This window comes from Atractosteus spatula, chromosome 2 (assembly GCF_055471065.1).
Source record: "Atractosteus spatula isolate fAtrSpa1 chromosome 2, fAtrSpa1.hap1, whole genome shotgun sequence".
Classification (NCBI taxonomy): Eukaryota; Metazoa; Chordata; class Actinopteri; order Semionotiformes; family Lepisosteidae; genus Atractosteus; species Atractosteus spatula.
Window position 1 is genome coordinate 40,170,554 of NC_142707.1, and position 23,114 is coordinate 40,193,667.

The window sequence follows — 23,114 nt, forward strand, 5'->3', positions numbered from 1 at the left end:
GTACTCAAGAGCTGATGTCATGTGCCACCTGTTATTTATGTAACATAGAAATGATCTGGAGTTCTTTTTTAAAGAAATCACAATAGATGACTATTTTTTAAACAAGTTGTGCATTACAACAAGAGAAAGTCGGGAAAAAACAGAAACATAGAGAACCTCATCTGTATATACTGTACATTTGTAAGGTTCTTACAATGTCAAACACATTTGTGCTGACAGACAGCAAATGGCATGTTTATAAACATGTCAGTGACAGACACTTGAGGCAAAACATTATACACAGAATACTTTAGCTCTTGCAAATGACAGGCACATGGGATATCACCTCACAGTGAAAGGTTTGGCCTGTGAGTTGTGGCAGTGTCAGCAATACTTTTAGTTTGTCATTTATGCTTATCAGGCATTAGTGGTTGTGTGAAAGCCTGCATCAGAATCCCTATTTGTAAAGCTTTACAAATAATCTTGGACCCACTAGAACAACAAATACAGTATATGATTCTTTCAAGACAAAGCTTTTGAAGACAACTTTTATATTGCAACAAACCACATTTATGAACTATGGTGAAATGAAAAGGTGTTCTTATTTTGTTCCCAAAACAGTTCAAAATGACAAACGAGATCAAAATGAATAAAAAGTTTTTGTTTTTCTCAGAAATAAAACGACTTTACTAGAAAAACATCAATTTATAACTTTGTGTCACAACATGCTCTATTAAAATGAGCAGCCCCATAGCATAAAGGGATGGTAAAATGTCCTCAGAAAATGCAGCACAAAACAAAACATTAGTAGAGGTACTAGGCAACAACTAGAACCTGTTGTTTGGCTCGTGTTAATTAAGCGAAGAACATTCTAACATACTTTAAGTCATGTACAAAAATACTAGAAGGGCTGACTGCCTATAATTTTGGATAACATGGCTGCAAGGCAAGACTTCAGTTGGGGCACATTTGAAAGGAGCTTCAGTGATCAAAACAGGTCGGTGAAGATTTGCAATATGGTCATATGTATCATACTTCACCATGTTCTAAATAAATGGATGAGTGCACATGTGGCACCAAACTAAAGAACCTTAAAGCCCTGGGAGGGGTGTCTTCCAAGATGACAATGATCCCATCCACTGGAACACATGCAGTTATGCAATAGTTCAATGAGTACGATGAGCATCACATTTTGTTAGACATACATCATATCCTTCTCATTCATCATGATTTGAACGTAATCAAGATTTTATGGAATGTCTGGGAAAGATGCCCAAAACAGCATTTTCCACCTTTATCTACCAGACATGAACTGACTGACTTTTTCATGGAAAAATGGTGCTGCAACACTCCTACAGAATTCCAGCACATATAGGCTGTACTGTTCATATGTGGTGTCCTAATGACATACTGTATTAAGTAGCTTCTCTTTGGTGTTTCCATTTTGAGTGACATTGTAAATCAGATGTAAACAAAAAGCTGATATTTACTTTGTAGACCCAGATGTAATACAGCATGTGGTTGGACATTTTCTTTTGGTGGTACTTATTTTATTATGGCAGTTCATAATACAATAAAATTCATTTTCAATACATGCAAGTGGTTCTGGAAACTACTAAAGTGATTAGTCTAATTGAGATCTCATGATTATACTGTTATATCCACAACATCATCAAATACTTCAGTGGTATATCAGCTCCTGGAAATTACAAATGGTAATAGTAGTTTCATAACATGTACTAGAAAACAAAGAACTGCTACTTAAGCAGAAACTGTAATGGCGGCCCATGGCTCAAAAGATGAATTCTAGAGCTGGAACAGGTACGTAAAGTGCATCAGGCAACCAATGCAAACAGGCAAAACCAAGCCCGTTCCAAGCCGGAGAGACACAGTGGAGGTACAAGGGAATTTCTGAAGGCCAAGGTTCAGAACTTAGTAGAACATAACATAACTTAGTAGAACATGAGGGAGATTTAAAGCCTGACATTACATGAAGCAGGGTTGAGAGTCCAAAGCAAAACGCAGACAAAACATGAGAACATAGCAGTGGCTAAGAGCTAAATTCTATGATGGAGCACTGTTTGCTCAGGACTGTCTTCTTCACCTAGAGACAAGGGATGATGTGATACTGAAATGTGAGCTTCCTAATTGTGCTTCCGTGGAAATCAGCCTGACTGACAGGTGGAAGGGTGTGACCAGCTGCCACAGTTGACCTACTCTGTGGATTTACATGTAAATAACATGTATAAGCTACAATAAGGATCTGAATTGCAACACACATCCATCACACACATTTACAGCACAGGATTAAGAAAAATAAACACAAAATGCAAATGCAAAACAACAGGTGTTAACCCAACAAGATTAATAATTATGAAAGATGCACTGGCAGTGAAAAAACTTTTAAAAATTAAATAAACAATGTGTAAACAATGTAGAAAAGAAGTGTAATTCTGCCATCAACAAAGTAAAACAGACTGAATGGTTCTTGTAAGATAAGATAAGATCACTTAATTAGCCATATACAATTTCTTTCATTAGGAATTTGTCTTTTTGCATACCCCAGCTTGCTGTCCATGAGACACACAGGCACACAAACAGGGAGAGAGAAGCTTGGGGTCAGAGTGCAGCGTCAGCCATTTATACGGCACCCCTGGAGCACCTGGGGTTAAGGGCCTTGTTCAGGGGCCCAATGGAGGAGGATTCCTCTGCTGGCCACAGGATTTGAACTGGCAACCTTCCAGCCATAGGCACAGATACTTAGCCACGGTGCCACTGCTCCGGCAATGCATCCATCTCAAACCTGACTCGTTAAAGAAAACACTTACCAGCTGCCACTGCCTTTAGCTTCTTGAGTAGTTTTATATGAATATCTGGTTTAATAGTTGTTTTCACAAAATCCGAACATCCACAGCTTTCAAGCAGGGAGAAATAGTACAGGAAGCGGAGGAGATCTGTGCCTTCGATGCTGGGATATACATATTTGGTCATGTGTTCATAAAAGGCTTCTGGATTGGTTTTTAATGTATCCAAGAGACCCAGAGTCTCTGTTCTGCTTTCAATCTCCTTTGTGGAAAGGCTTTAACAAAAAAAGCACACGTAAACAAAATCAATATTAGAAAACAGGCTTAAAGTTTCTAAACAAATCACCTTTTCTTTTTAATATTCATAATAAATAAGAAATTAGCTATCCAAGTACTATTTATAAAATAAAATAATTTGAATAGGGGGATAAACTTCCTATTTTCAATGACTGTTGTAACACAGTGAAATGAATCTTTCCCTGTTCACCACTAGAGGGCCCCTCACACCACCAAGGCACCCCTCTAAAATATTTCTCTCTCCATGATTGTCACGTGAGAATGTCTTTCATCAGCACTACCTGACCTTCTAATTAAGAGCCCTGTATTAAATTCTCACGTGACTTCCCTTCGTTTGTCCCAGGACCACGTCATCGGCTGCACAGGTAAGGCGCGCTCTTTTCGTCTCTAAAAACCTTAGAATTACTCTAATTTTTTTCTCTTGAGCCTTACCACTCGCCTTATCTCACCTTAGTTAAGTACCCTAAATTTTGAGCGGCTACACACCGGCTCTGCCTCAACTCAAGGTTTCGACTCTGAAGCCTGTGAAAAGGCAGTCCAAAAGGACTATACACTGTCACAGAGTATTAAAAAGTAAAGACAACTAATTTTCCTTTTAAATCTTGTTCCAAAAGGTCTGTTAGTAAATGAGAGTAACAGAAGAGTAACAGAAGTAAGTCACTTAAAGTTTGGTAGGACTTCTAAAGAAGTGGTGAAGCTGCTTACTTCTAGAGAAAAGGCAGGTGTGAGGTGTTGTAACTTTTGTTTGTCTCAATTAGTCTTCAACGACAACTAAGCAAATTTTCACTTTAAAGTTAGACTACAACTTTAAAAGAGTCTTAAGAAAAGTGGGGAAAAATAAATATTACAATCCTCACAGCCAAAACTTATAAACACACCCACAACAGTATGCAATACTAGTTTAGCACCTTTCAGTAAATCACAGGGTGCGTATATAGATTTTATGGTGCTATTTTTATTCAGTTCCATTTACATACATTTTTGTTAACTCTGGCTTTATAACTTCAGATTTGACTACATCTGCACTTTTGCCTAATTGAATGTCTTTTCAGACAAGATAAACAACATTCCTGAAAGTGATAAATATTCAGACTCTCCATGTCTCTTTCATTTTGATCGAAGAGAATGTTTTATAGAGTTGTGTTATCAATAAATTAGAAATAGTTCATTTAAAACCTGTCATGAACACATGCCACTAAATGCATACAGGAGAAATGCTTTATAATTCCATCTTCTACTCATAACACCTACAATTCAGCTTAATGATAATGTGTCTCCACTCAAAATCAAATTTAAACAGAAACATAAACACACAGAGTTTATCAAATATACTTTAAAATGAAAATCTTAAAATTATCCAATTCCATTAGTCACATATTGTACATTTTAATAATATTGCAAGAATGAAACATTGATTAGCACTTCAATTTTGCATAATATTACACCCACGGTTATTGTGATATTAATATCTGTGCCAGGTATTATTATAGAATCATATGTAACAAAATGCAATATTTTTGCAATGGTTACATAATAAACTGGCAATCTAAATCAGGTTGCTGCTTAAGTTGCTGCTATGAGAACCAGGGACATTCCATTGTAAGAGGAGAAATCCTTTGACTATGTTGCTAAAACCAATCCTGGTTACTACTTGGCCATTAAATATGCCATGGCACATGTCCAGAAGAGCAGTGACATAACTAAATTCCACTTTCGGCTTGACCTGTCTGGGCTACGCAAACTGTTTTAATTTAATTGGTTGAGATGCTAGTGCATAATGCTAACCTGTGTCACCCCTATGGGTCATGCACTTTAGCAGTGGATAAAGTGAATCCACTTCTATATTTAAAATGCTTTGGATTCCTCATAGATTAAAAAAAGCCATATAATTGAAATATTTCTAATTATATTTAAAGGTGAAAATTGCGATAAATATTCTATATGATAATACATTATCCTAAAAGGACTTCAGGCATTTTTTACATCCATTTATTTTCCCCAGATTTTATCCTAACAATACATTTGAACAAATTTTAACTAATTTTAACTAAGAATAACCCATGATTTGCCATGATTTTCACATTTGATTTCAATTATAGCACAGGCTGTCAAGCACACTATATTTTAAGCCACAGAAACAAAAGCAAAACTTAGTGTTAACTGTGTACTGTGAAGCAGAAAACAAACCAAAGAGAATACTATTCAATTTGTTATGTTCCTCAAATTATTACATTCCTGAACAGTTAAATTCTTCTTATTATTAAATATAATATAGAGCACTGTAGTAATTTTGCAGTAAAGCAGTTTTGAAAGAGTATTTTGAATTTTTCTTCTTTGTAAAATAATATTGGATGATCTACCAGTAAAACAATGTACTTTAAGGTTAAAGAGACAAACAGAATTGGTAACTGACGATTTATGCTTTTGCAGTGGGATATGCTCCTGTATCTTCATAATATTTTAAAAGGATTTAAGACTTAAAATGCCAAACAAATAATTTGTACATTAATACACCTTAGGGAATCCAAAGGATCCAATGGAAACTGCATGATCAACTATGCAATTAAATAGTACTCCTGCTATAAGACCTATCAATGTCACTGAATAGTGAATTCTTTGCACATACAGAGTACAAAATCAATAAACAAAGAAGGATAAGTAAGATTGTAACATTAAGGGAGACTTTGAATTAAACTACACTTATGGTGTATATAGTGTTTATGGTAACACTATGCAATTATACAGTACATAGTGTGACAATGCTTAGGGTTAACTAACTCATACACTATGTGTGAATAAAATATTTTCTTTTTTTTTAAATCTTGACAAAATTCTTATTGGACCACTAGTACTTGGCAGATCAAAATGGAAGGAGCTGAGTGCCAAGCTTCTGGTATCCGAAGATTTCAGAAATTATATGGATGATCTGGGTGTGATACCTGTTGGGTGTTTTCTTTTGTAAATTGTTTCTGCTGAATCATATTTTAGGTTGATTCTGATTAAAGTCACTTAAAAGTCAGTTTGTTGTTATCTGGTGTGTCATGGCTCTGGAGCGCTGGAAACTTTGTGGGTTTCATTCCAATGGGGGGCTGATGTTATATACTTCTAAATTATGCAGTTCAGACTTTTTTATACAATTAGGGACGCATTGTAAGGTTTATATCCAATCTCTTCATTTACTTAGTCTTTCTGATGAGGCAGCTGTACTGAGGTTCTTATATCCATGTCTGAACTAGAAGATGCAATTCAGCACACTGCAAAAGTTAAATCTCCTGGCAGTGAAGGCATTTCTCCTTTTTATATTACTTTTTATCCTGCAAGTAGGTACCCTTATATACCCGTGTCATTCAGAAAGCTTAACATCAGAGAGATGTTATGAATGCTGTTGTATCTTTATTATTGCAATAAATACACAGACTCACTTTGTGCAAGCTATCGGCCTGTCCATTTGATTTGATCTGGCACTTCTGGAAGTGTACTGTGTATGACTAATTTAGTACAACATAATGAAACAGATTTTCTTAAAAGGAGTAGATCACAAGATATTTTTCTCACCGAGGTGTGAATTATGGTGATTTTATTTTTTTAGGGCAGATACCAGACTACATTGTAATATAACATTTGTAATAACATTTTGTGTTGTATTATTTTTATACATAATCATGAAATTCTTTGTAGTTTATTCTTTCCCACAAACAGACACTTCTCCCATGCTGGGAGAGTGTGAGAATAGTGACTTGACTGGATTGTGGTATGCTGGTAAATTAGCATATGAAATAGGTGACAGGGACTTTGATTTAGAATTACAGTAAATCAAGGAGAGAATGGAAGAAAAGGATCAAATAATTAGTTTCTTCCATTCTTAATTTAATTAAGGAAACAAAGTTAAAAGTATATCAGGAAAAAGATCTGATTGTGTTATAGTGAAAATGCTAAAAAGTTTTGTGAAATAAAGGAATGGATTTAAGAGACTGGAAGTTAAGTCCTTTTTCTCCATATGACTGCAAAAACAGCCAACATGCTAACAAAAGCCACCAAAAAAGTTCATTATTAAATTATTGGTGAAGTTGTTTAGTGCCTATGTTATAACAGAGTAAGCTTTAATTATTGACGGTTTAGTACATAAAGTATAAATAGAGTTTCACAATGTTAGTCAGTGGATGGGTTGAAAGCAGTTGAAAAAACAGCTTTAAAATTCATTGGCAGAGAGAAGATGGCTGCTCTAGAGAATCATGTTTTGTTTGAAAACCTGCATAAATGTGGAAAAAAGCCTCTTACACCTTAAAGTGTCAAGTGTTTTTCAAATGTGTAGATCCGTGATTAAACCTTTAAGGAAATAAAATGATTGAAATATTTTGTTAAAGTAATTTTAAGAAGAGAGACATAAAAAATTAAATGATATAATAAATTGAAGCAATTAAGAAACAAACTGAATGGGAATACTTTTAAATGATATAGTATGACATATATAGATCTAAGGAATTATACTGGATTTAAAAATTCACTTATCATTTATAAAATTCACAAAGTCACCATTAGGATAATTACAATTTTTTGTAGTAAGTGCAGTGACAATTTATTGAACAGACATACCTTTATGCTGATTAACAGTTATCATAAATGACGTTGACCAACACAAGGTCTCTATTGTGTCAAAGTTTATGTTCAATACTTTATATCCATAACAAGTTGCATGGAATTTAACATGGAACATAAGGCTAGTAGAAAATATGGCCACTCCTGGAAGCAACAGAAGCAGGGTGATCTTTAATATGTGCATTTCACTTGGTTGCAGATGTTGTCCCTATCTTTGAACAGAACCTGAACAAGCACATGTCTGTTTACTGGTTTCTAAGAACTACATGCTACATGTCATCTCAACTGTTAAGTGGTGCTGATGTCTGGTGGATAGAATTGATAGTAAGATCCAAAGATGTTATGAATGTATATACAGTATTTCATTTCTCTAAAAACATACTGTAATGTACATGCTTAGTCATATTTCTTTTGATACACAGTAATATAAATTATCCAAGTATCATATATCTAGTATATATATTATCTAGTATCAATATTATGTATTATTAAAATATAACAGAAAATATGCACTCAGCATTGTTTGGCTTGTTTTTTAAATCACTGGTCCAAGCTGTCATCCTTCTATTTCTACCATTGTTTCTGTTGACAATATTCAATTTCACATATGAATCTGTGTTGATGACATACAGTACACATGATGATATGTGTATCATATTGAAAATCCCTAACACATCTATAAACTTTTATGGTTTGATGACTTTGTGGTTTATCTGGGAATTAAATTAATTGGTTCAAGCTTTAATGCCTTTTTTCATTCCTATGATTTTCTTTTTATTCACTAAAGCAATTGGTTAGATTGCAAAATTGAATGATCAAATCCATACTTAAAGGGCAGTAACAACAATCTCTATACTTTAAAGACCTGTGGGGTCCTTCCAAACATTTATGATTCTTTCTTTTATGAACACTGTTTGTTAAGTTTAATCTTCACACTACTATATCTTGGCCACTTGTAGAAAGACTAGCCTTTCCATAATGACTTTTAAGATTTAATTTATACTGGTGTTCCCCTAAAACACTGTAGATTATGTTTTGACTACATTCACTTGGTGTTTGGTGGAATGACTAACAAAGACAATGAAAACATGGCTTTCTCATTTTCTATACTCTATAATTGTAACAGATTAAAAAGATAACATCTTTTTAACAAAGATGGTCTTTGCTCATTCTAGTTTGTTTTTGTTTCTTGTGTCACAGCCTACGACATCCCCATGGGTAAAGTTGTCTAACCACAGTATAACCTGCTAAATAAAGCTTTTTAGTTCAATGGCTTTATACAAACTCTTTGCAGCTAATACTACTTGAAATAGTGCCTTGAGTATTACAGATGAAGACATTACCTGGCACATTTTGGATAATATAAATATGCAGAAATCCTAACCATCAAACAATTTACCCAGATTATTTTTTAAAGAGTATACTTGACTCCCTTGTACATGTTATGTATTTTCTAATCATGTGGGTATATCTTTGGCATGCACAGATGTGGTTAAGCTTTTATTTTATGTCCAGTATTCTTAACAAGAATAGTTCCTGTTCTCAATCACAATGAATAACAAGGTCTCACAAGGTAAAATGGTACATAGAAAATTCTGTGTGGATACTCATAACACGTAAGGTAAATTTGTGTACAACAAGGGATTACTGTATTTCAACCGGAAAACTGAAGAACTGAAATACAAGTTTTATGGGTCAGCATCACCTGTAAACTCTTCCGGAGAGACTGATAACACTAACACAGTGCCTGTGATGAAAACTAAGAGCCAATTTGTTTCGTATTTAGCGGTTTTAGTAGTTTTAACTGGAAACAGAATCAGCAAAAGATTAAAAGGATGTACTGTAGCATGGAAAAAATAAATACAATACATGTAGAACAATATACAGTATATTTGCTAGATAGGAGCAGCAACCTTCTACAGCTATTGTTCTTTGGCAACATCTACCTTTACAAATCAGGCATGTCGGCTTTCCATTTACTCCTACGGAGAAAACATAACTACATTTCACTCATACCACATGATGTTCTTTTATTCTTCCGTAAGATAATTACAAGAAAAGATACAAATTGAATTCTTGCTAATACATAGTACTGCAACTGCCATGCGGGATGGACAAATGGGTTTGGCTGGCCAGATCTGACTCACAAGCCCTATTGCTACCAACACTTGCATATTACTTAGATTATCTGAGTAACCCATTTATTCCTGGCAACACTGACACTTCTATCACATTTATTGACAAACATGGCTTTAAATGCACTAATTATTGTTTCATCGATCATTAATGAATACTGTACTTACCCACTATCAGTGAAGAGGAATTCCAAATGTGTCATGTATACCTCCCAAAGAGGAATGCTGTATCTTTGAGCCAGAGAAATTGAGATCTTGTAGACATTCTCTTCCAGGGTTCTGCAGCATCAAATATTGAATTATAGGCTTATTTTAAAATAAAAGATTACAACAATTGTTTCTTCACAATGTTATTGTCTACTTTTACAATGGATAGCAAAAATAATAATATAAATTATTATAATAAAAAATAATATTTATTGATAAAAAAACATACTGTACAGCAAATCTGCAAAATGTATCTTGAAAGACAACTGTTAAAATAGAAGTGCTATTTTCATTGTAAATGTAAGGTCTGCTAAAGAAAAACTGAATAAAAAATCTATAACTTAGTCATTTCAACCTTTTGTATTTTGTAATTTTGTATTTATGTAAGATATTGTGTGAAAAAAATAGGTTTTGTTTTGGGTAATTTAATAATTAAAACAAAATGTTTTTATGACATAGCATATTTAGGAAACTTAAAACATGTTATGTGAATTATTGTTAGGGTTATAAGCAGATTTGTATTTTAATATATCTTAATTTCATCATTTTCAGGTGTGCAGAGCTTTATAATCATTCTGAGTGAAACGATGAAACAGGAGAAGGAACAAGAACTGCTTTGTTACGCTTCATAATTTTAGGGTTCTAACCTAGCCTATACTTTAGTATGATTCTAAAGAGAGTGGTGAAGTTAGTAAAGCACACTATAGTCTGGAAAATATTTTAAAAAAACTTACTCTGCCAGGCCCAGGATAGTTTCTCTTTTATACTGGCTATCAGCTGAAAACCTCTGAATGTCTACACCTCTGCCGAGACTTTGCAGAATCTGAGCCTGGGTGAAGTCCGTCAGCCTCTCGTTGTAGAGACAAAGTTGCTTTATCAGTTTCTCAAGCTCTTCAGGCCAAGTAACAGCAGCATTGTCAGAAATGTGTTTTGTCACAAGCTTTATTAGTTCTTTGGGATCAGCCTGCAGAAAAAATAGAAGAGTAAAATCAGAAGCATCTTTTTTAAAAAAAAGGTAGTAAATGGAATAATGCAACAATATTAACGGGTTTAAAAAAATGGTTTTTACAGACTTCAGATTTCTTCAGCAATTATGATTCTAAATCTCTCATCTGAGAAGGTATTTAATAAACAATTGGCACAACTTGGTAGAATTACAAATGTATACGTATTTGGGGTAATGCATTTTCCAACTGTTAAGAAGTCCCACGATGTACATCACAAATTGTATTTCCTAGAAACAAGGCAGAAAGTGCTTTCATCAAGGCATAAACAAAACAAAGATACACACATTCTGAAAATGATCTGCTAAAATGTAATATGGAAGGATGATGCAGATTTTACAATGGTTTCAAAATAAGAAACAGTTATACAGTGCTTTTTAAGAGTATTCAAATCCATGCAGTTTTTACATTTTGTTGCTTTGAAGCAGTCATGGCACTTTGAAGTGCATGTGTATTATTTCAATAGATACACCAGAAATTCAAATAAAATATAAAGAAGTGAACTAATAAATAGCATAATGGAATCATGGAAAAGTCACGATTGTATTAGTATTCAAACTCTTGGCTGTGGTACAACCAGATTAATCTAGGTGCACAAAATAACTTTAATGGCCAACTGAATTAGGTGAGTGGCCTCTGACTGTGTGCAACAATAGTATAATAATATTTCAGAATAAGCTCATCTTTGTAAAGTCCCTCAGTCTGGTAGTTAAGTTCAAGGAAAAAATCAGTATAAAACACTTTATTAATTTTATAACAGTCACAAAGCCCTTAATTTCTCTTCAAACAGGGTGAAGGTGAAAATGAACAAGTAGATAAACTACCTAGTTCAGACTTTCTCTCAAAACTGCAGCCAGGCAAGGAATGGTTAGGGATGGCACCATGACACCAACAGAAATTTGGAAAAAGTTACAGAATTCAGTGGTTGAGATGGGTGAAACTGTTCATATGACAAAAAATAACCCAGTCACCCCCCCTCCCAACCCAAAATCTAAAAAAAAAACTGCACAAGTCTTGTGAAAAAGTACATATGTGATGCTGTAAACATATGGCAAAAAGGTGTTGTAGTCAAAACAAGACAAAACTGGAATTTTGTCATCTACAGCAATGAAAAGTGTTACATCCGATGGAAACCCAGTGTAGTGCATCACTCAGTCAACACAATCACTACTGTCAAACAAGGTGGTTGCAACATTATTGTATTCTGCTTATCATCAGCAGGGACTAGAAAGCTTGTCTAGACAGATGGAAACATTGAAGGAGTGAAATACTGGCACATATTAGAGGAAAACTTGCTTCAGAATTAAAACTGTAGCTAAAATTTACATTTTAGCAAGACAGTAATCCAAACCACAAGCCAAAGCTACACTGTAGCAGCTTAAGAATAAGAAAATGAATGTCACTGAGTAAGACCAGACAAAGTTCTGACGAATCAACTTAAGACAGCTTGAGCAATCTGCCAAGAAGAACAGGCAAACACTGCATCAAGCTGATGTGCAATGTTTACTAACTCTGCCAAAAAGACATGTAGCTGTGTGACAGAGGGCTCTGTCACCAGTTTCAGGCAGCACTTATACTTATCCTTCACTACAATTACCCATTTTCCCCCCAGTATTATCAGTCAGCTTACCATAGATACACACACAGATAAGCTAGTTTTTCATTTGTTCATACTGTACATGCCACTTACATTATATGCCTTCCACATCATGTTCAATCTCTAGACATTTAAACATACACATACACAAAAATGTAGATGTATTCCTTTTGTATTTTACTCAGACTATTTGTGTGTGGGGCACTCTGTCTTTATTTGTTTGTCGGATGGGTTTGGGAGTGCGGAGCCGCTTCTGCCATTCTGGTAAAGGACCCAAGCCAAGCCGCAGGCATTCACATGCACATTACTTCTAAATATGGGAGAAACTATTTGTTGGGTTAAACCATGCACTGTTTAAAAAATAGTTAAAATGAACTCTGCCAGGTAGTAATATGTTAATGAACTGTGTGTTACAATATGTTTACTATGTACTTGTGTTAATTGTTTTTGATCCCTTTTTGGTATTGTCGAAGGGGAAAAGTGGAAAAGGAGCCCCACCAGCACAAAGTGAGCATGTTACATTGTACAGTAGTGTTGCCTATGTAGTGCAGGGATGCTGTTATATTATCTTAAGATTTTGTCTTATTTGTCATTTAACACTGACTGGTGTAGCTTGGAAGTTTCCAGATTAAATATCTTGCACTGAAGTTAGTTTTTTTTCTTTAGTTTTTGCTAACAGCAGCGGTTATTTATCTTACCCTTCAAAGTCTTCAGTTTCAACACTCTGATTTTGAATAAAATATCAAGTGTAAAGTGTTAAATGTGTGTCATTTTGTAATTTCACAAAATGGGAAACCATAGGGTCTGAATACTATTGTTAGGCACTGCTTGTAATGTCTGCTAATTTCCTATGACACTGAAACAAAAGTGAAATACAATCACTCTCTGCAATCCTAGTTCTTTCTTACAATATTAATTTGCACCGTCCACACAGCCTAATATTTTTAATTAACAGTTGTCAACATTTAAGCATATGAAAAGACCTTATGCAAACAATTATTTCTTAACTGCAATCCACTTGAGAAGAAGCCCTACTTTGTAAACTAAAATTTTAAAGAATTAATTAGAATCATCTTGGCAGGAATCAAAAACTAAAGTTCTTTCATAAAAATGAACATATGTTAAAAATAAAAATAATTTATTTCATGCATTACACAGGATATCATTTAAATGAATACTTGTCCTCAGGGAAAAGCACAAATTGGTAAAACTAAAAGAAAACTTTAAAAAAGGTCCACGCCTCCAAAAAAGTGATTATATTAACCAGGTAGGCTTTCTTATATTAATACTTTAATACTATACAGATTGAACATAGAATTAGGTTTCAAGCCTTTTCTATAAACAGAAGCTGATAAACAAGTTTTAAATTGGAATTAAAAAATAATGTATTTTATATAAACATAATTATAATTTTTGAACATATGCTGATTGTATTTAATTGATGTTCTTGGAAAAAAAAAAGCTGTGAATATCCTATCAACCTGTCACACTTGGCCTTCTGGTTTTTGTGGAGTATGTAGACAAATGTGAACATAAGAGCCAGAGAACTTCCTGTTAATCAAAAGTAGCTGACACAGATGGTCAATGATGTGCCAGTAAAGTTTTGGTACAATGTTTTACGGACAGATGACACCAAGATAATCCGCAACTAAAGTGATAGAAAGATTAAACTGTGGAGAAAGAAAGCAACTGCGGATGTTTAAAAAAACCCTACCTAATCAGTGAAGCATGGTGAAGGTAACGTCATGCCTTAAGCATTCATGTCTGCCTCTGAAACTGACTCACTCATCTTTATTGAGGATGTGAACTACAGTAAGTGAACTACTGATGGCAACAGCAGAATTAAATATACTTTATGAGAATGTGTCCAAATGCATTTTGTCACTTGAAATCACTGAAAAAAAGTACAATGTAAGACACTTTTTATATCATTCATATTAGTATATTCAGGATAATATCATATATACAAATTGCTAGACCTTAAAGCGAAAACAGTTTTTGACTTGGCTGTCACAAAACTTTAGTAATGTGCTGTACTTTACACTGTAATGCCATCTGTGTTATGGTATCTATTCAAATGTACTTTATCATTAATTTTATTCCACATTTTTTCAAGAGGATTAAATCACATCCATTTGGTTATTTGTACTGAATTAAACAACTTTAGCTTAATCTTTTTATAAGGATCACTAGCATTTTTACAAACAAACCCATGTCCATGTGTGTTATTTTTAATCATGAAGGTTACCGTTTTTAAACAAACAGTTAATATTATGAAAAGTCTACTTTGGCGCACTCACAAAAAGATACTTGAAAAGGTTTTAGGAAAGAGTACTGGTAAATTTATTATACTGTTTATTTTTTCTTTCCCTATTTGCCTTTTAACAGGTCTTGACATGACAAGGTCTCTTACTTAAAGTGGAAGAAAAGGGTATACACAACAGGGAAATGTAATTGTTTCTGCTCTACAACCTTAGGAATGGTGATGTACTGAAAAACATTTAATTCAGCTATTAACATGAGAATTATCTGTTAAAAACAGTTATTAATTGAGTGTTCAGGTACGTCATATCAAACCTTTTAATTTCTAATAAAGCTGATGGTTTTTGTTTTCCTTGTTTTGACTTGTGGGAATCTCTTGGAAGATCTTATTTAAATTATGTCACAACTCCTTTTTGTATTACCTGAAAACTCCAAGTTAAATCAATAATTAAAATTAAATTTAATGGCATACATTAATAGTTTTAAATGCATGCAGACAATACATTAAAAGTCAATATTTATCAAGGCAAACAGACAAGAAGTACGAAGTGAGCATTTAAAGTTGATGGATGTGAAAATCAATGGAAGGTAATTTCCTTGACTTTCAAAGCAATACTGAACAGGGTAATCTGGGTGGTGGGATACAAATATGTAGCCATTATTACTATATAGTTCATTTGGGCTATACTGTATTGTGAAAGGTGTGAGGGACTTGAAAACTGCAAGAAATCTTAAAACTATGGGATATGTGCCCTTGGACAAATTTAAAAAAGCAGGTGGTTATTAAGAACATAATCTAAATAAATGGACTGCTAACCACTGAGTCACTTTCAAGACATTCTCATTATGTCTAAGCCAAGTGAATGCTGTTAAAACATTATCTCAAGGATTTTATTAGGATTTTTTATTTGAACTATTTTTAACAATAGAACACTTTGTGGAGCAGGTAACCACTGCTGTTTCTCTACAATCTACTGGGTGTCTGTGACGCAGCAATTTTACAAAGAGGTATGATAGAACTTATTATATTCACACCTTAAGGCACATAGACTTTATTACGATATATTTTTTTTCTATTTCAAATTATATCATATGATGTAATACTGTCACACAAATATCTTGAAAAATGAAGACATGGCAGAAAGAGATATGCATATGTACTGTATTTATTCTAAGAATCATGCATTCATCTTCTATCTAAGACCTTACTCAGCAGTGTTAACAGAGGGGAAAAACAGACATTATAAAAATATATATCTAAATAGTGAGACCCACTTAAAACAGTAAAAAAAATCCTATATTGGTTTTAACTAAGCAACTGTATTAAGTCGTCACATTGACGTCCTTTTGGACAGGAGAGGTGACTTTGTGTGGTCATGTTCTAGTTGGTAGGTGTATGTGGTTGTGGGTTGGTAGTAGTGATGTCGGACAAAATGTCAGGGAAATTACGTTTACAAACAAGGTCAGTGAAAACAAACTGTGGTAAGTTTTTGTAACTAAAAGGAGGAACACTATCATAATATAGAAAACTGTTTATAGAGGTATACATGTATGGTATATCTATAGGTACTGTAAACAGTACATATTGTACTAATATATTTTAAGTGCATACATGTTTATACATGAGCATTACAGTTTTTTACAATTGCTAACAAGTGTTTTTCAATATAGTTCCCTTTTTCAAAACTCTTCACACAGTTAACACAACAACTCTCTAAGTAAACCAAACCATGAATGATTTTTTCATCGCTTAGACACAAAATGCATTTGGTGAACATAGTTTTCAAAATTCTTTAATTCACTTCTCACTCAAGCTCCACTACCAGCAAAATGGTGTATTTTAACAGCCCAATTTGCAAATGCTTGCATACTCTGTCCCAAACTGATAACACTAAATTTTTAAACCTAACATATGCAGTAAAATCCAAGGGGATAGCCATATGCTAAGTCGCAAATATATCTGAACATATTCAAAGTCCACAACAAAGTTTTTGATAAAGGTTACTGAGACAAACTGCTGATTGAAGTTATGCAAATAGATCAAACACAGTTGATTCTCATCTCAGTTGAAAACCTACCCAGGTGCCGAGAGATTTTCAATTCCGTGACCATCTTATAAAAAGAGGAAATCATTGGAATGATTTTGCTCAACATGGACCCAGCAAGAAATGCAGGAGTTGGTGAAAGACAAATGCCTGGATGATGGACAAGGACGAGAGAGAGGAGTTGGAATGCATGGTGGCATTCGCCACAGAGGAAGACCACGAGCTATTGTGTCTGATAAGATAAGAGCTACCATAACAGACCATGTCAGCCTCACAACGATAGCTAGGACCCTGACGAAAGATCACATCAGCATGAAGCAGTTGCACACTGTTCCATTTAAGAGGAACAGTGATTATATCAAGGACCCTCAGGCACCAGTATGTGCAGGTAAGGTGTCTTTTCAACAGTAATTGAGGACACAGCACTCACTGCCTTATTGCTTTTACTGTACAGCCTAATCTGTTTGATTTCTGCTAGAGAGTCATGGAGCTGGAGGCCAGTCCGAAACACCATATATAATTTATGTGGATGAGGCTGGCTTCATTTTAGCAAAAAGAGGATGGAATGTAACAGGGCAGAGGGCAGCAGTGGATGTTCTGGGTCAGAGGGGTGGCAACATCACTGTGTGTGTGGCTATGTCACTATGGGTTACTGTTACACAGGTCCCAAATCGGGCCATACAATGCAGAAGGCTTCATTTCATTCCTGGATGAATTATATGGAAGGCTTGTGTCTGAGGAGGAAAGGGGACAGGTGAGGCCAAACATGCAAACATTTGTGATTATGTGGGACAATGTAAAATTTTCACAGACTGGTTTGCAGCCCATCCAAGCATGGTTTCCCTTTTCCTTCAACCTAATCACCATTCCTCAACCCTATAGAGGAATTTCTTTACTCATGGAGGTGTAAAGTGTGTGATCATCGTACACATGATCAGATGTCCCTCCTGGAAGCAATGGAGAAAGAGATTGCAAAGAGATTCTTTCCCTGGCGGATAGCAAGAGAGGACATAAGGTGTGATGAGGATGAGAACATGTGGCCAAATGCAGAAGAATGGGTAGACTAAAACCTGCATTACTGTACCTAAGACTTATAGTTTTTGTTTCAGTACTACAGTACATTTTGTTTATTACTGTAAAGTACATCAATATTGCTGTATGTTGCAAGATTGCATACACAAAGAACAAATAAAAACCTATAATTACAATAAAGAGAAACTAGAGAGCACAACATTATTTTCTACATGGAAGTCTGACATAAAATAAACCATGCACTGTAATGCCACCTGTCTTTAGTGTTTTTCGGGTCATTGTGCTATGATGGACAAAGTATTCTTGCTGGAAGAAAAAAGGTGCTGATGTTTTGATAGGATTTTTTTATTTTGAGACAAGTTTGCAGTGTTTTGATAGCTTTAGTACATTTTGGGAGTGAAATTAACAGATGTGCCAAGCTTCGTGTTGGTGTAGAGAGTTGTTTTGAAAAAGTGAACTTGGTATTGAAAAACACTTGTTAGCAATTGTAAAAAAACTGTAATATGTTAAATTTACAGAAATAATCAACATAATAACAATTTTAAAATCCCAAATCAAAGTGAAATTTCCCATCAAACCTCATTGAAATGATGAGAGACAGCATTATTTATATTATTTTAAAAAGTCTTTTCAGAAGCATTTCTAATTTTTTTTTCTTATATTCCTTTAATAGGAACTCCTCCCCTCTTTTTTACTCAATTTACGCTTTGATTTGGGCTTTCATAGATTATTACTGGAGATGTCAGTTATCTGGGAAAATCTGGTCCATTGTTAAGAACATTTTTTACTGAAATTTGAAAATTTATGAAAATTACAAAATGTCTGATTTCAAATGACATACATATTTCTTTGATTCCAGACTGGAAACTGTGTTATTTATTAGTAAGAAATGTGAATATTTGTATAGATAATGAACATTTCTGATAATTCTAAATAACTAGCTCTAAATAAGAACTAGCAAAGATTAAAACAATGTAGTTGTGTTTTCACAATGTTTTAAATACTATTCTCTCATTAACTATGAACAGACTGTCACTTAGTGGTACAGATGTCTTCTTTAACAAGGAAACAGTCAAGACAAGAAATTAGCAACATAATGAAATTAGTAATGAAGTCATTTGGACATCTTTAAATCACCTTATTCTTAAATTAGACTCACATGTTGCCTGACTGAACTGTTTGAATAGAAAGCCCTTTTCATATAAACATGATCTGACAACTGCTCCTTGCAAACCCACTATCAGGCCATCAACAATACATGTGTAAATAATTGTATAAATAGAGCACTGATTACGGACTACATCTGACACACTGTATTGGTTCAATATATGCACATTTCTAAGGAAAATCTCCTCTGTGAATTTTCTACCAAACAGAAAATTCTCAAAAAAATGCTACATACAATTTGAATATGAATTTTAAAATGATGCTATTATTTAAAATGCAGCTGCTTTATTGCTACCTTTCCACATCTACTTAGTAGGCCATATAATATAATGTAATACAGAAAACAATAAATTACAGTAAATGTCTAATTTCAGGGCATGTTAAAAGCTATGTCTGAAAATCAAGATTTGAAATGAAAGAGAAAAACCCTTCAAAATGCTGGGTTCAAAATACATAAACATTGTAAATACTGCGAGACTAGTGCAAAAAACAAAGGAATTAGCTTAATCTTAAACTCATCAGATCACAGGCATCTCATTCAAATGAAACGAACATTAGCAGTAACACTTAATGAAAATATCTGCATCTGTTAGGGAAAGGCAGATACTACACTATGATCGAGGGACTCATAATATACTCCAGATGTTTTGGCTACATTTTTGATAATGCAACTGATGCAAGTACAAAAAAAGAACACAGAATCAGTGCAGAACTGTTGTCAGGAATTTGCATGCATTCTGTTTGCCATGGATGTACTCATTTTACAATAGGATATTCATCTCAAAGGAGATCTGAAGAACTCTCGCCACATACTTTTATTTATCTAATCAGAGGTTAGTGCAACTGGTATATTTTCTGTCAGGGCACCACATGAAAACATCACTCCATGTTATCTAAATATATATTTAGACACAGACACTTAATCATGACATCTATACTACTGTATAATAGTGCAAGCCTTAAAAGATGGTATAACAATCAAATTAATAGTATTGTCAAGAAAGCACTTGCAATTGTTCTGTTGAAGGGACCTTTTCTTTGTGTTACACTGTCAGTTACAGTACCTACTCTAAGCAGTTATGGCTTTGGGCATAATTACATTAACAAATATTGCCAATTAAATATTTCTTTTGATGAAAATATACCATTTGATATTCCTTTCTTTCAGCAATTTTTAAAACATTATGCCAATTTTGTTGTACTCACATGTGACTCTCGTTTTACCAGTTGGCATACAAAGCACACTTTACTTTGTTCTCTTTCCAATATTCAAATGTATAATTTCCTTTGCTTCTGGCTGTCTGCATTTTAACATCTATATTTAAAGCACCGTTGCTAATCACTAAATTGGCTGTTGCTTAACATTTGTGCCATTACGATTTAATTTGATTTCATCAAATCTGTGGGGTGCAACAGATGAATGAACACACACATAAATATAACATTCAATATAACTGTTGCCATTTTCACAAACTTTATCCAGATTCCTGGTTCTACAGCTCAGGTGAAACTAAATTTAATCTGATAAATAAATAATTTTCTAATTATAATTTTTTTGTTAGCTTGGTTTCTTGGTGATGCATTTTGAATGCTTTATTTTGTTTATTAAATTCTATTCTATGAAACAAATTCTGTAATGCATTGAAAGACGTTTAGATTCGTGATCTATTGCAAATTTCTATAAAATTTGAAACTAAACACCATCTGTATGCGTCTGTCATTTTGAATTTCAGTTTTTAAACACTTTGTAATGAGCATGTCTACTGTACAAATGAAGCACTTAATAAATATTATCAGTATAAAGTTAAGATATCAAACATTAAAAAAGGAACATACAATTTTATAAAGATCATGTTTACTACTTCATATATATATTCTGTATAAAAGGAGTATTTCAACACAGATAATTTGAAAAAATATACAATGCAAATAAAAATGTATTAGATGAAATCTATTGCATAGTTTGTTGTTTCTACATGCTGAGTGATCAGTTGTACCAACACCACCACCAGTGATATTGAATTAATATATGCCCCAGAAGTAAATGTTTTGCAGCAAGTTGTTGAAGTCAAGGCTCTCTAACCCACCCAAACATTAATGTCCCAATCACAGTTGATTGAGAACACAGGCTCAAACCAGCAATGTCTGGTATGTAACGTTCAATCTGTGATCTAAGCAAAAACATGTATTAGTTAAACCAAAGGGGAACACCAACAGTTACATTAATTCTTCACAGAAAGTCACTATTCTTTACACTTATTGCTACTGTAACTATAGTCGAACAGGAATAAAAACTATTTCTATCAAGATCTGTTAAGATCTGTTTGCAAACATTTGCTTTAGCTGCAAGAATTAATCATTGATGATCAAGTGGGAATATTACTTTTTACAGACACGGAAGACTTATATAGAACATGCATGGATTTTCTATATGTGTTCTAGAATAATTAGGAAGTATAGAATCTAAAAAATGCAAGGCTAGTTTTGGAAAGAGTCATTATGAGATTTCTAAATGAGATTTCTTTGAATGCTTAGAGGAAGAACTACCAATACAACTGAAATCTGTTTTCTGTTTTTGCAAGATTTGTTTACAAGAATTTTGTTTTGTTTCCAAAGAAAAAAACTGAAATTTCACTGTCAGAGATTTAATGCTGTGGGGAGGTGTGTGTACAAGTTTATGTCTGTGGTAACACTCACAAATTCACGATCCTACCTAAAAAAGTTAATATATTGAAAAAGGAACTAAATGGACTCAAATGGCTCCATTTCCTTTAATGATTAACAGAACCGGCATTTATTGAGGTGTGAATTGATGAAAATTATAACAAAAGTCCCTTAACTTCACGCAAGTTTTTTTATAAACTCGTATAGTTCATGAAGACATCTTAAACGTTTAAACCTAAATTAATTTGTAAATGTTAATACCAGTTTCCATTTGTTGCTAAGGTCAAAATAGCCATCTTATACATAAATAAATAAAAACAAAGATTGAGAAAAATTCAGTTATGCATCTGACCAAAGTTATCCATGTACTGTATATGGAACGAAGCACTGGGCTGGCATTTTAACTGGTGATGTAAATCTGGTGTGTTACACAGGAAAACGTATATAAAGATATATAGACAGTATATAGAGCTTTACACTTGTGCAAATCTAATAAGATGGAAATCTAGTGATGAAGAGAATAATTTTTCACATTGTCTTTCTGTGCACCTCCGTATTTGACAAAATATAGGGCAATGCATTGTATTGTATCTTGAATCTAATGCAATGAAGACAATGCAAGGAGAAAGGAGTGGTTTATGTGTTGCCAATGGCTTTTTGTATAAACTCATAAGCATTTTCCACAAGAGCTTGCAAAGAATCAAGCAATTTCTGTGCATTGTCCATGAATTAAACCCCAAGGGATACCACTGTGCAAGAGTAAATCAAGGAGAGAGAAACATCAATAACAGGTCAGCTTAAGGGGTAAGAAAAAAAACAAAACAAGTGGGCTAACCCTGCTGCAAGTCAGCAGTTCAATACTTAGCTGAAGAATAAAACACTGCACACAAAGACATATACTGATCTGGATTCTGGCGAGGATACAGCTCAATGCATTAGCTCAGAGCATCTCAGATCCAGTCAAACAGACTTTCATTTGGATGTCAGAGGTTTAAGTGTTCTGCTCTATGGGATAGTCAGGCTCAAACACAGTTAAGAAAAAAGACAAAGCTGATGCTTTGTTTTGGTCCAACAGTTAATAGGAGTTGCATGTCTCTTAACACGGTTATATCAGAAAGGTATTCTATGTAAAAAAAGCTAAGAATTAAAAATACCAACAGCAGCTGAAGTATCGTGGTGCATTCACTAAATGATAAGCATAAGAGCACATCTTACCAAAGGGAAACTACCACTTCCTTTTTAGAACTGATATAGAGAAACTGTTTTGATCTCAAATACTGTATACTAACTATTCACAACTACAAAATATCTTGTTTCTAGAACTG

The 23,114-nt window shown here is 33.9% G+C and overlaps 1 protein-coding gene across 1 annotated transcript in view; it reads right to left on the bottom strand.

Annotated features, from left to right (window-relative positions):
- The window catches only part of nbas (NBAS subunit of NRZ tethering complex), a 274,777-nt gene that overhangs the window by 92,860 nt on the left and 158,803 nt on the right, over window positions 1–23,114 (bottom strand). The window contains exons 41-43 of the mRNA XM_088938542.1: window positions 10,753–10,982; window positions 9,980–10,090; window positions 2,808–3,058 (exon numbers count right to left, since the gene is read on the bottom strand). Coding sequence (XP_088794668.1) covers window positions 2,808–3,058; window positions 9,980–10,090; window positions 10,753–10,982 — 592 coding nt within the window. The remainder of the gene's footprint in view (window positions 1–2,807; window positions 3,059–9,979; window positions 10,091–10,752; window positions 10,983–23,114) is intronic.